This window comes from Mustela lutreola, chromosome 14 (assembly GCF_030435805.1).
Source record: "Mustela lutreola isolate mMusLut2 chromosome 14, mMusLut2.pri, whole genome shotgun sequence".
Taxonomy (NCBI): Eukaryota; Metazoa; Chordata; class Mammalia; order Carnivora; family Mustelidae; genus Mustela; species Mustela lutreola.
In genome coordinates, this window is record NC_081303.1 from 62814825 (window position 1) to 62828049 (window position 13225).

The 13225-nt window shown below is 47.0% G+C and overlaps 1 protein-coding gene across 3 annotated transcripts in view; it reads left to right on the forward strand.

Annotated features, from left to right (window-relative positions):
- The window catches only part of TGFB2 (transforming growth factor beta 2), a 79570-nt gene that overhangs the window by 44106 nt on the left and 22239 nt on the right, over positions 1-13225 (forward strand). For all 3 annotated transcript variants that reach the window (XM_059146755.1, XM_059146753.1, XM_059146754.1), the window contains one exon: positions 5372-5535. In XM_059146755.1, coding sequence (XP_059002738.1) covers positions 5372-5535 — 164 coding nt within the window. The remainder of the gene's footprint in view (positions 1-5371; positions 5536-13225) is intronic.

Genomic DNA, 13225 nt, shown 5'->3' on the forward strand with positions numbered 1-13225 from the left:
AAGTAGTCCTACTATGAGCGTCAGAGGGGGCGATGGAATAGCTTGACCCAGAGAAGTCCGGCGAGAAGAAAGATGTCTTTTGGCTCCTTTCTGAGGCAGGAGGCTGAAGGCGGGCGGTGGGGATTCTGAGGAAACTTAGCTTGACTCCTAGGGACTCAGAGGTAGAGTCATTTGAAACTGCTGCAGTCCACTTAGCTGCTCCTGCTCCTTCTCTTCTTCGCTTCTAATTAAGTTAGTAGGCGGTAGGGGAGTTTTCTCTCCCGCAGGGTATTCAAGGAAGCCCTGAGGAGCCCGTGGCAGCTTTGTTGTAGAATGAGGTGGGGGACAGGAAGGGCCGTTTCTGCGGGGAAATTAGTGCCAGACCAGAGCTCCAATGTTCCGTCTGCTTCGTTATGCATCCTGACCACATGACTCAATGCATATCAGATAGGGAATTATTTAAATCATTGCACAGATGGAGAAACGGGCTCCGAAAAGCCCAGTAATGTCCCCATTGCTGTTAGCTAGCACTGGATGATTTGGGATTAAAATTCAGATGGCCTTGAAAGTCCCACATGGCATTAAGATCCTGTAGCTTTCACCGGGGTGAGGCTGGCTCTAAAACTGTGTGGGTTGCTTTTCCAAATGAAAATGTGGGGCCTCTTGTTTAAAAAGCAGGGAACGTGTGCTGTCAAAGATTCTAAAATATAAAGCTTCTTCCTTGGCTCCGTGATCTCTTTCTCTCTCCTCTCTCTTGACCCGTTGCGGTGATGTCCTGGACTCCTTGATGTCGTGTTCCCATGGGTACGGGCGGGGATGCTCCCAGAGCAGGAGCAGACGTGTAGCCCCCAGGGCTCTGCCCTCTACCCTGGGACTGTGTAGCTGGGCGCCTGCTGCTTCCAGCCACCAGACTGATGCCGTGTTGAGCCTGGCCTCTCCAGACTGCCACTCCAACCCATAGGTTTGCAAACCTGCAGGGTGCTTGGTAACCTGGGTCACAGTGGGCAAGAGTTGCCCTCTGAATGCACGGCAACGCTGTGAGCCTCAGGTGGAAACAGCTGCTGCGCTGCCCTGAGAGGGTTCAATGGTGTGTGCCTGACCCCGACTCTCCCCGGGGAGGCTGGGGGCCTTAGAGGGGTGAGGGCTAGTGGGCTGAAGACTGATCATAGGAAGGCCTGCAGGTAATGAGAGATGGAATAGCTTATGAGCCAAGGCTTTACGCCCCCTGTGTACATCTCATTTGTCCCATCAGACTTCCCTTCTAAAACCTCAATTCAAAGATGAAATTATTAAGGATTTCAAGATGGTGACTGTAGAGTATTAAACTCGAGTATGACGCTTTTCTGAGCATGGGAACTCTGTGTGACTGTCTGGTCACACGTCCATGCCGCGGGCCCTGGGCTGTGATGAATCAAAGAACTGTATGTAAAGATTCCTGGACTGGAGGCGTTTACTTCAGGAGAAGATAATACATAATAAGCTATTATTAAATCATTGGAACAGATAACAAGTCAGTATACATTGCTTATTTAAGTAGTTTGCGATTAAATGCATGATTAGGCTTCCTGTTCACGGTTACTTTGTAAAGTGATAACTAGTTAGATTTCCTCATTTTCCCCCTTCTTGTCCATTCCCCCACATTTGATTCAGCAGGGAGATATGGCCAGTGTTGAAACGAGGGAAACACCATTCACTTGATGTCATTCGGGAATCTCCCATGTGCAAGATTTTCCCTGAGAAGCAGGCCCGCAGGAAGAGCACGGGAGGAGGCAGAGAATCAGCCTGGTGGTCTGATCCAAAGGGTTGCAGGAAAATCAATTTGATTGAACAACAACAAAAAAAAAGTGGGTCAGAAATGGAGAGGCAGGAGCCAAACAGGATGTGAGTGTGGGTAAGCTGGCAAAGGTCAAACCCAAGTACCTGACCACCTGGCTGGAGAGTAGGAGCTGGGATTGGAATTACAGAGGACTTTGGGGAGAACTCCCATTCCAACGGGGGAAATGAGTTCTTGGAGAAGGCAGAGGAAAAAGCTCCATCCCTCCAAGGCGAAGTGGGTGGATTAGGGCTGCATAAGCCATTACATCCCCACCCGGCTGCTTTGGCGCCCCGAACCCGGGGAGCGAGCCGGCCCTGTCCCCCGGCTGGGTGTCGATGGCCCGCTGTCGGCCCTGCCCACACTGGGCCTACAGAAGCTTTTATGAGGCAAGGGCAGGGTCACAGCCCAGGCCAGAGCAATTTGCTGTGACTCTTTCTCTACCCCCCCACCCCGCCCCAATGCAGAAACATTTGCCAAGTCACTCAAGTTCCTCAGCCAGGCAGGGGGCTGCATCCTGTAGCAGATGACAGCAGGGGACAGCTGCAGCTGGCCCTTGGAAGCAGTCGTCAGTTCTTTCTGGTCAACAGTCTTTATCGAGGGATCTCCTGGCCCCATGTCCTGGAGCAAGGGTGTGGGGGAGGCTGTGGCTTCCTCCTGGCTGGGTCCCTTCCCTGTGGTTAGAGACCAAAGTAGAGTTGCTGGTGGGGGCTGCTCTGGGGGCCTCTCCTGGTGTCTGAGCTCCTTCTGCTTCTAAAGCAAGACCGCCCCCCACCCCCCGCAAATGCAGATCTGTGTTATCAGGTCTTGAAACAGAACTAGCGGAAGGGGTTCTAAGAGCCAGAGGGGCGGAGGGCCGATCGCCAGTGTATAGGGAGCCGAGCAGAACAGCTGCACTTAACCATCAAGCTGCTCCTGTAAATATTTGCAAACGCCCCTTTAGAGCTCAAAAGCCTCGGACAGGATCATTGGACAATTTGCTTAGAAGAAGAAGAAACAAAATTGACCTCGTGGTCTGAAGCAGCCATAAAAAGAGAGAGTGAGTTTGGGCAGAAGACCAGAAAGGGGGGGGGGATTGCTCCAAGTTTAATAAACACAAAAGAGAATAAAAATAAATCTCAAGAGCACTTATTTACAAACTCGATGGAGGGATGAGATTGGGCGGGTGGGTGTGAACGGTGGGTGTTTGGGGAAGAGGAACCGGCCTGTGGGGCTTCCGCAGAACGTGGAGGGGAAAACGCGCCGAATGGGCTTTGCTCCTCCTGATGCTGCTTCAGAGCGTGTCTGAAGCTTCTGCTGTCTAATGGTGGGGGGCCATGGGAAAACGAATTCAGCCATTAGGCCTGTGGAAGGTTCTGGCCAGCCTGGAGGGTGTAGGAAGCTGGAGAACCTGGCTCCAGCCTGGCTTCAGCTTCTGGGCTGGGCCTCCGCCTGTTTGTGGCTCAGCTGGTCAGGCCATGACCAGCTGGTCCAATCACCTGGCAGGGGTGAGGGGGGTGGCATGTTCCAGAGGAGAGAAAGATCGATTTCTTCCCAGCAGCCCAGCAGTGTGACCTTTTCAAATTGCAGGGCTCGGGGGTTCCAGAAAACCGGGTTGCTTGAAGGCATGTCTGTCCACCTGAACACCGTCCCCCAACTCCCTCACAGTTGTCGTGTGCTGGGCCATCGCTGTGTCCACATGAATACTTTCTTTTCTCTGACACCTGGATGCTTTAGATTTTTGGGGGTTTTTATTTTGTTTGTTTGTTTGTTTAGAGACTCCTGACTCACGAGCTACAAAGCTTCCATTCACAAGGTCCTTTGGCAGTCATGGTGCGGAGCGTGGCTGGGCATTCACCCCTTCCCCAAAAGTGGCTTTCTGGGAGTCCCAGGACGTGGGGAGAGGGATGGGGTAACCCCCCCTTGAGGGATAAGAGTGCTGAGCTCTTAAGATCAGCAAACGGTCACATGTTTTTGCCTTTTTTTTTTTCCTGCTTCTCAGGGAAAATCTTGCACATGGGAGATTCCGGAGTGACATCAAGTGAGTGGTGTTTCCCTCATCTCAACACTGGCCATATCTCCCTGCTGACTCAAATTTGGGGGAATGGACAAGAGGGGGGAAATGAGGAAATCTAACTAGTTAGCACTTTACAAAGTAACCGTGAACAGGAAGCCTAATTATGCATTTAATCGCAAGCTACTTATATACACAATGTATAGTGACTTGTTATCTGTTCCAGTCTCATCGTCAGGGCACGGGTTTCCCAAGAAATCATGAAAGGTATTTATTTCTCTTTTAAGATCGGCAAGATGGCTCATTTATTTAATAAGAAGTTAGTCTTGCCAATAGCCAGATGGCCGAGTCTTTCAAGACTCCTACTGATGACCAACCGTGCCAACAGGGGATGGTTGGTGAATTCCAAGTGTGCAGGGGGCCCTGTCCAGGGCTGTGGGGTTTGCAGGGGCGGGGAGGAAGACCTGGCAAATCTGGTCTCTGCCCTCAAGATTCTCAAAATTTCCACGGGGGAAAACAAAATAAACAAACATAATGCAGAAGTCATAAAAACACTTGTAAAAAGCCATAAACAACTGTGAATGATTATGTTGTAACGAAGCTACACATTCGAGAAGAGGGTAGAAAGGACTGGAGCTACCCGATTTGGATGGAACATTCCGGAATAATGAAGGGAAGTTTACAGAAGATCTGGGAGGAGAATTGTAGAAAAATCTGGAACAAGTGACCTGCGCAGTGTACAGGCTCCATACACGGATGCCGTGTCTGAACTGCGTGGCCGTGATGAGGACCCGCTTGGGTTTTGTTGGAGAAGCTCACGTGCTTGTTCAAAGGCAGTGGCAAATGACTGTAAAATATTACAGCAAACCTCTAGCAACCCGTGAACTTGAAATTGTTGTGTACTAGCTGCCTCTGTGTGTTTCAGCTTAGAATTGAAGGTGTTGGGGCGGACTCTTCCTCTCTTCCTCCTCATTAGACCAGATAACTCGTATTTGGGTGTTATTATTATCATCTTTTTAAATTCAAATTTTATTAACTTAACTTAACTAGAGGGTATATTTGGTCATATGTGTGTGAAAAAACCAAACTATTGAAGCCAAAAAAGATGCAATGCACGAATCTGGATAGAGCAGAGGATTCGGATGCCAAAACTTCAAGGAAAAAAAATCCATGGGCAGACTGCTTGCCATTAGGAGCTATTTTCTTGGCACATCTGATTAAAGTGTATGTAAGCCCGACAGCTCTCTCCAGGCATCAACTGTCACAATCTTGCTCCAGTTCACAACCGTCTAGGATTTTCCACGGCTCTGTCAACTTTCAAAGGATGGGGTTCACGGCATGCCCTCAAACGGAGTTGGAAGTGGTTTGTTAATCTCTATTAATCTGTGACTCCCGTAACGAAATGCACATGTTTATTTATTTTTCCCCCCTCTGGTTAAATTGTTAATGGTATTAAATTGGTCCTTGGAAACGAAATCCTTCTGTAGATATTTCCCGTATGTTTTCTTGAGACGATCTCGTGCCTCAGGGTCCTTTTTGAGAGAATAATGGATTTTATCATTTTCAATGATTGCCCTTTTTTACAGATGCCATCCCGCCCACTTTCTACAGACCCTACTTCAGAATCGTCCGCTTCGACGTCTCGGCGATGGAGAAGAATGCATCCAACTTGGTGAAAGCAGAGTTCAGAGTCTTTCGTTTACAGAACCCGAAAGCCAGAGTGCCCGAGCAACGGATCGAACTCTACCAGGTAACTTTCCTGTACGTGGTTTGGTGAACAGTTAGTTTGAAGTCTTCAGGTAAAAATCCTTTCTGCCGTTGTGACAAAAACCATTCTGGACACTCACAATCGTGAGGGAGACGCTCATTTGTTATTCCTTTGCTCTCGGTACCTCATTCCTCAATCAATCGGGAAGGAAGAACCTTTAGGAGGAAGTGGTGAAGGTCTGAGCACCTTTCTCTGGTGGCATAAATGGCTGGGGCACCCCCCTCCCCCGGGAGGGATGGCACCCAGAAATCCACCTCCTCAACCTCGAAAGTCAGACAGTGTTGCCTTTCTACTGTCCTCTCTCTCTCTATAATTTTCCCTCTTTTTATCCCCTCTTTCCTATCTCCTGCCCCTTCGCTAACCTCCTTCTCTGTCCAGCTCCCCCCACCCCCATTTCCTGTCTGCCTCTGCCCTGCATTATTTCAGGCAGCCCTGACATCGCTTTCATCTCTCTAAGTACAGGTGCTGGGCACCTGTGTTAAAAGATGATGATAACGGGGCACCTGGGTGGCTCAGTGGGTTAAAGCCTCTGCCTTCGGCTCAGGTCATGATCTCAGGGTCCTGGGATGGAGCCCCGCGTCAGGTTTTCTGCTCAGCAGGGAGCCTGCTTCTCTTCCTCTCTCTCTGCCTACTTGGGATCTCTGTCTGTCAAATAAATAAATAAAATCTTAAAAAAAAAAAAAGATGATGAGAAGGAGAATGAAGAGGAAGTGCCAAGTCACTGACATTTCTGAAAGGCTCTTAAAGCTTCTCAAGTGGATTACAGGGCAGTCTAGAAGCTGAGGGAGATGCAGAACCTCCTGCATCATCCCAGCCTTGCTGAGTCAGAACAAACACAACGTAGAGCAGAATCTACGGTTTTCACAAGACCTTGGGGTGATTCGAATGCACTTGGAAACACTGTTCAAAAAGCCCTGAGTCTGAGGAGGGAGGCAGACCTGTGCACGAGTGACTTCCGCGGGTCGTAGGGTGACAGGAACGGTGTGTGTAGAGGGCAGAGTTGAAGAGCTTTGACCAGGGAGTTGACATCAGACCAGGGCCTTGAGAAGCATTGGTTAAAACAGGATGAGGGACGATCATTCTCGACAGAGGAGCAACCCATTCAAAAACACAGCCTTGAAGGGGCCCGTTGAGGGCCCCATGTAGATGGGTGCTCGGGAGAGACTGGGGGTGAGAGGAGACTGGGAGAAGCTCGTCCTCCAGGGACAGTGTCTGGAGGGAAACTAAGGGTCAAGAACACACCAGAGCACCATGATGCTAAGGAGGAGGCATGGGTGACTGTATGACTAAAAACGGGACTTACTTGAGGAAAAGAAAGATATTGACATCTGTAGGCAGAAACTTCTAGTTGTTCTGGACTCTAATCACTTGGAAACATCGATACTTCGGATGAGAATTTTCTTTGTGTTTGTTATGAGAATGAGGAATTACCACGCTAATCAATGTTGTGTATGAGGTTGCAGAGAGTAGGTTTTAAAAGTTCTAAAAAGAGTCTTCAAGTACTAGTTTACATGTGTGTTCATGAAAGCTAATTCTTACTTATTAAAATGAATCCCCAAGGACCTCTTCTTGGAGGACCTCAAATCTTGGTGCATGTTCTGAGAGCACCGTGAGGGCAGCCATTGCTTCTGGTCACCTACGATAGTGTCAGCGTGGGCTTCCTGAGTACCAGAGACCCTGTTAAGCATGTTTTAAGTATTGTCTCCTTTAATACTACAGTTCTACTGCGAGGCTGGCATGGTGAGGTATTCTTTTCTTTTATAGAAATGACTGAAATATAATAGCAGTATAACATGATACTAGTTTAAGGGGTACAACATAGTGATTTGATGTATGTCTGTATTGCAAAATGTCTACCACAGTAAGTTCAGTTTACATCGATCACTTCCCATAGTTACACAATTTCCCCCCCCTGTGGTGAGGGCTTTCAAGATGTACTCTCTGAGCAACTTTCAAATACCTGCTACAGCGTGGTTGGCTCTAGTCCCCATGCTGTATCTTGTACCCCCAGGACTTATCTATCTTATTACTGGAAGTTTCGACATTTTTGACCGCATTCACCCATTGAAGGTATTCTTTTGACTACTGTGTTCTTCCTCCTTTTCACAGGGGAAGATGCTGAGTCAAAGAGAAAGTAAGTCCCTTGGCCAGGATCAACACAGCTAGGAAGGGGCAGGGTGGCCACCCCAGTTCAGCTGTGACTCCCAGGTGCCCGCTTCTTACTACACCTCGTGCATTCCCTTCCTCTTTGCCTGGGTATCAGCCAGAAGAGAAGGAAAACAAGAGAAACCAGGCCAGCCAGAGAGTGGATTGGTGTCTGGAGGGAAAACAAAGACTGGGTTCTCGGAAAAAGAAGCTAGGGCAAAGGTAGCCAGATAGATAATTCAAGATAATTAAAACAACAACAACAGCAACAAAAAAAACCCCAAAAACATGATTCCATGTTCTCTCTTTTCTTCTTTCTCAATTAAATTGCCTTTATATGGGGCGCCTGGGTGGCTCAGTAGATTAATCCTCTGCCTTCAGCTCAGGTCATGATCTCAGGGTCCTGGGATGGAGCCCCTCAAGGGGTTCTCTGCTCAGCAGGGAGCCTGATTCCCTTCTCTCTCTGCCTGCCTCTCTGCCTACTTGTCATCTCTCTCTCTCTGTCAAATAAATGAATAAAATCTTTACAAAAAATTGCCTTTATGTGTCTTGTGTATGGAGGATGGCATCATGGAATATCCTCCCTGGCTCCATTTCAGTGGTCTGACTTCAATCAGTTGAAGGCAGGATCTCTTACATCTTGTTGCCTCTAAGCTAAGCTGCCAAGTCACTGTTACTCTTAGGCCCCTGACCCTGTGCTCCAAGGAGTGGCCTCTGGTAAGGGCAGAATTAACTTAAGCACTTGCCTTACTCTCGGAGACCGTCTCATCGCCAGGAAGGGATGTGTCCCTCGAGCCTATAGGGACTCGAGGGACCTTTCGTGAATTCTTCCTCAGTGACTTCTTAGTGGCTGTGTACCTTCTGGAAGGTTACTGCCACACGGGCTCTCCCATCACTGGAGCAGTAAGATCTGCACAGATCGGAGTCTCCAGTTGGAAGAGGAACAGCCCAAGACAGAAGCGTGTTGTGTGAAGAGGGTGAGCATGGGCTGGTTCTCTGTCCCTGAAAACAGGAACTGGAAGGAGGTGGTTTTAGGGGTCACGGAAGGAAGGAAACAATTCGTCATCTCTGGGGAGCTCAGCAAGGCAGCAGTCTCCCCTCCGGAAACACGGCTAGGAAGTAAGTCAGAGACCCCTGACCACCGTCACAGAAGACACAAAGCACACACACAGCTGAATTCATGGAAAGGCAGCCTTTGGCCCTTTATTCACTTGTGACCAGGGGGGTCATCTCTAGGACCACAAGAAATTAGAAGCGCTGAATTAGAAGGGGAGGGCTGGGGGTGGATGCTTTGACAGAAGCGGATGATCCTTTAGACTTGGATTTTTGCCCACCTCGATGATGCTGGCCCCGAAAATCAGATCATAGAATGAACGCGGTGCTTGTTGCGGGCCCTTTTTTTTAAAATCTTGCCCTGTTTATAGCTAACCCAGCCCTGACAGCTATGGCATCCCACCGGGCTCCTGACGTCTGCTGTGGTGTCTTTATTTGGAGTCCCTTTTGGCTTGTTCTCTGACTTTCCACTTGCCTTCAGCAGCCATGTGGCATCTCTGCAGCCTTCAGGAATAAACTCCCTCTAGAAGAGGGAGTTATTTTTTCCCCTCTTCTAGCCCCGGTACGGAAATTGGTGCTTTAAGAGCCTTGAATTATGAAGGTAAGGTTAGATGATATTCAGGAAACTGAATACATGCAATAAAATTTCAGAGTTTCACGTCTGAAACTGCTGACACGTTATCTTGTGGGGGTGGGGGCAAGGCTTGGTGCTTACAAGAGGAGATCTTTTGCTATTTGGAGAGCTCCACTATTCAGAAGAACAAAGCCTCTGAAATTTCCAGATGCCCTTTGATTACTGTATACTTGACACACAACTGGCATTCTACTCCCTAGAAAAAGAAGGGCAGGCGGGCTATGAATATGTTCTCAGGCTGTTCAGATGGTTGAATGGATAATTTATTAGAATTCCTCAGGGCATTTGTTTTATGCAGGGGGAGAATGTGTGTGTATAAGTATGTGCGCATGCAAGTTCATGGGTAGGTGCTGGTGCTCCCCCAAGTATCCATAGGATCTATACAGGTATCCTTCTAGAGTCAGAATACCAGGCTGGATAAGATAGCTTTTCTGTGAGTGAGTTCACAGTTTGTCTTGTCTGGGGCTGTGTGTGTGTTGATCCTCCTCTCCTGGGAGCTTTAGGACACCCGAGCTTCTGTGGAAGTCACATTTAGCTTGGCGAGGGGACTCGGAGTTCTCACGGCTCTCCTCTCTCTACAGAATAGTCTGTCAGAACTTTGATGAATGGTGGTAAAATAAAGCCTTACTGTCCTCCTGCTCTGACTTTGCTGATGTCGACGGACTGTAAATAGCATATACTGGTGGAATCGTGCAATGACTTCAAGTCTACACCAATGCTGGAGGGACTATGAGGGGGATAAAGCACTTTGATAGATGAAGAAAAAGAAGAGGGGAAAAAAGACACAAACTGAACCTTTTCCAAATGGGAATGACCCTTACCATGTTTTTAAAGCTTTATGCCAAAGGCAGCCTTTATTGGAATACGATCAGATAAAGCTCCAGTGCTCTGGGAATGCCTTCGAACCTACAATCTTGAAAATAGCTCTCAGCTCATTTGGAAATTTGAACACATCTTTCTCTGATTAACCTGCTCCTACGTTTATGATTAAAATCATGCCCAGAGTTATAAGAGAGAGAATAGCTAGGGAAGAGAAACGTTCTTCAAAATGAATATCACCAACTTGAACAAAGGCACCTGACATCTTGGACTGGGAAAAATTCCCAATTTTACAAGTGAAGAAATGAGGGTCCAAGAAATTAATAACTTATTTAAGGGCAGTCATGACTTCATGGTGCCATGAGACCACCAACCAATACTTAACGTTAGCTATACTGACCTCAAAGGACCTTGTAGCTTTCAGATATTTCTAGCTTCCCCTCACTAACTCACACCCTTTCTAAACTAACTGCGCGTTTCAAACTTGACCACCTCTAGGATAGTAAGACTTGTACCTTCATGACTGTTTTGACAATGTAGTCACTGAATAACAAGCTACCCCAAAATTTCATGGCCTCAAATAACAATCTGTTATCTGACACTGTGTCTCATCAGTACAGTCTTTCCACTAATAGGGATATTCCCAAAGTACTCTTAAAGCAAAAGCTGGGAGGATCCAGAGAAATGCCTCAGAATTCATTTTTTTTTCCCCCAGAGGAGGAGTTGTGACAGTTTGGGGTGGGGGGGGCAGCCTGGCATCTGGGTTGGACTCCTTGGGTGAAACCATCTGTCTGAATCAAGAGATTCCCTTGAGCCCAGCAATATTTACAGCAAGGATATCTGAAAATATCAGACTGAGATCAGAGCAGATTTGGTTAATCAATATGCACAGCGATTTCTTTAATCATGTTGGGACTGCGCTAATACCCCGGGATTTGATGGCTTCATCTATGCTCGCTTTTCACCCTTTACAAGGCAACATGGTGGCAGGTTCAATGGCGAGAGTATTGTGACCTAAGTTTCCTTAACAATTCCTGATTAGCTTGGTGTTTATTGGAAGGGTGACATTAAACAATGTCTCTACCTCCCAGATGGAGAGTGGGTACTCAACATGTCCTGGTTCAATTCCTTCCATGTCATCTCTTCGATTTTGGCTTCAAAACCTTTGATTCCTTGAAGAGAAAGAGCCCTAACAGAATTACCTGACGAAGTCAGTTGTTAGATTATTTTTAAGATTAATTTGTTAGCTTCAGGCCACTAATAAAATCATGCAAAATCACTCCTTGGGAGACAAGGTGATGTCATGAGCTCATATATCATAAAACATTGGGAGAAAAAGGTCATCTTGCATGGCGCTGGTATGAGACTGTTAGTGTTGGGAGATAGCTTGGGAGAGTAGTCTGCTGATGGGTGCCTGTTGGTTAGTAGAAGATAAATGTGCTGAGACAAAATAAACTCAAGTGGATTTCAGAGGAATTCTGAATCTTATATATGTAATATATAGAATACATATGTATGTTTTATATATATGTGTGTGTGTATATAATTTTATATATACATATATAATCTCTGCAAAATATTTTAAAATATGCACACCCTGAGGCTTTACAGTGAAAATGCAAGGTTAATGGCTTGAGTCTGCTTTTGAAGGGACTCTAAGGCGGCAAAACGAAATGTGAGGTTCCCTCACTGTGGGGAGCATGGCATTGATGGGGTTAATAAGAATTGCCCCCTTTTCCGAACCCCAAACACATGCACATGCACGTGTTCCTATGCACACACACACACACACACACACACACACACAGAGTTCAGTTTTCATTTCTCATATTGCCCAAGGGTGTGTAAAATAAAAAGAAGTCAGCCAAAAAAACCGTCTGTTAAGTTAGACTTGCAAAAAGTGCTACTGAAAAAAAAGTTATACTGTGCTTCTGTTGTGCAGAATTTTGCAGCATACAATCCCCTTAATGCTGATCCTGACTCTGGCGCCACATTGGAGACACACAGTAGAGTAACCCGCTTAAAAAAGAAAAAAAAGCCGTGAGGTATATATAATAAACACTTTGTTTGTACAAGGCTATTAATATCTCTGGTTTTTTCAAACTGATCGAACGACAGGCTTGCCTCATGAGGAAATCGGATTGTTATCATTCGGGTTAAGTCATGACATTACTCAATGTTAACCTTGAGAGCAGACGGGACCCCCAAAGTTGTGCATTGAATAGTAGTCCCCCCACTGTATTGAAAGAAACATGGATAGTCATGCAATAGTTACTAATAATTCCATGTTCCTTTTGTGGAATATGATTGTGTAATGATATTGATAATTATCACCAACACACAGGGCACACTGTATGCTAGGCACGATTTAAGTGTTTTATATAGATGGAGTCATTCAATCCTTTTAATAAGCCTCTGAGGTGGGTTCTTATCCTCATTTTACAAAAGAGGAAACTGAGGCGCGGAGAAGTCGAGTAACTTGCCCAGGCCCTTGCAGAGGTAGAATTCGAACCCGGGCAGTCTGGCCCCACAGGCCATGCTCTGGACCACTTGCCCACACTCACTCGCAGGAAGAACGCAGGCCCTGGGGTGGGGCCAGCGGGAGTTCAAGGTGTGGTTTCGCCCCTCCGGAGAGTCTGAGGAAGTCACATCACTGAGCCAATTTCCACATCAGTAAAATGTGCGTAAAAACACCTCCTTGGCCAGGACTTCGTAAAGTGAACACGGGATGCGTGGAAACTCCTAGCACAATGTACTTCGACTCAATGGTTACTCTCATATTATTACTATAGTTGCCAAAGCGTCGGGTTTCAATGTTTGTAAGAAACAGCCTCTTCCATTTTTGATCTGCTCACAGTCTCGTAAAAATGAAAACTGCCTCCGGTCTCCATTGCTGTGGGGTCAGGCTCTCGGTGGCTGCCCCAGGAGTTCGCTTCTGCGCCTCCTAAAATACTATTTTCAACTCAGTTCTGCTCCTGTTGGTCTCACTCTGCCGCTGAGGAGCAGCTCCAGGCAGGCAAG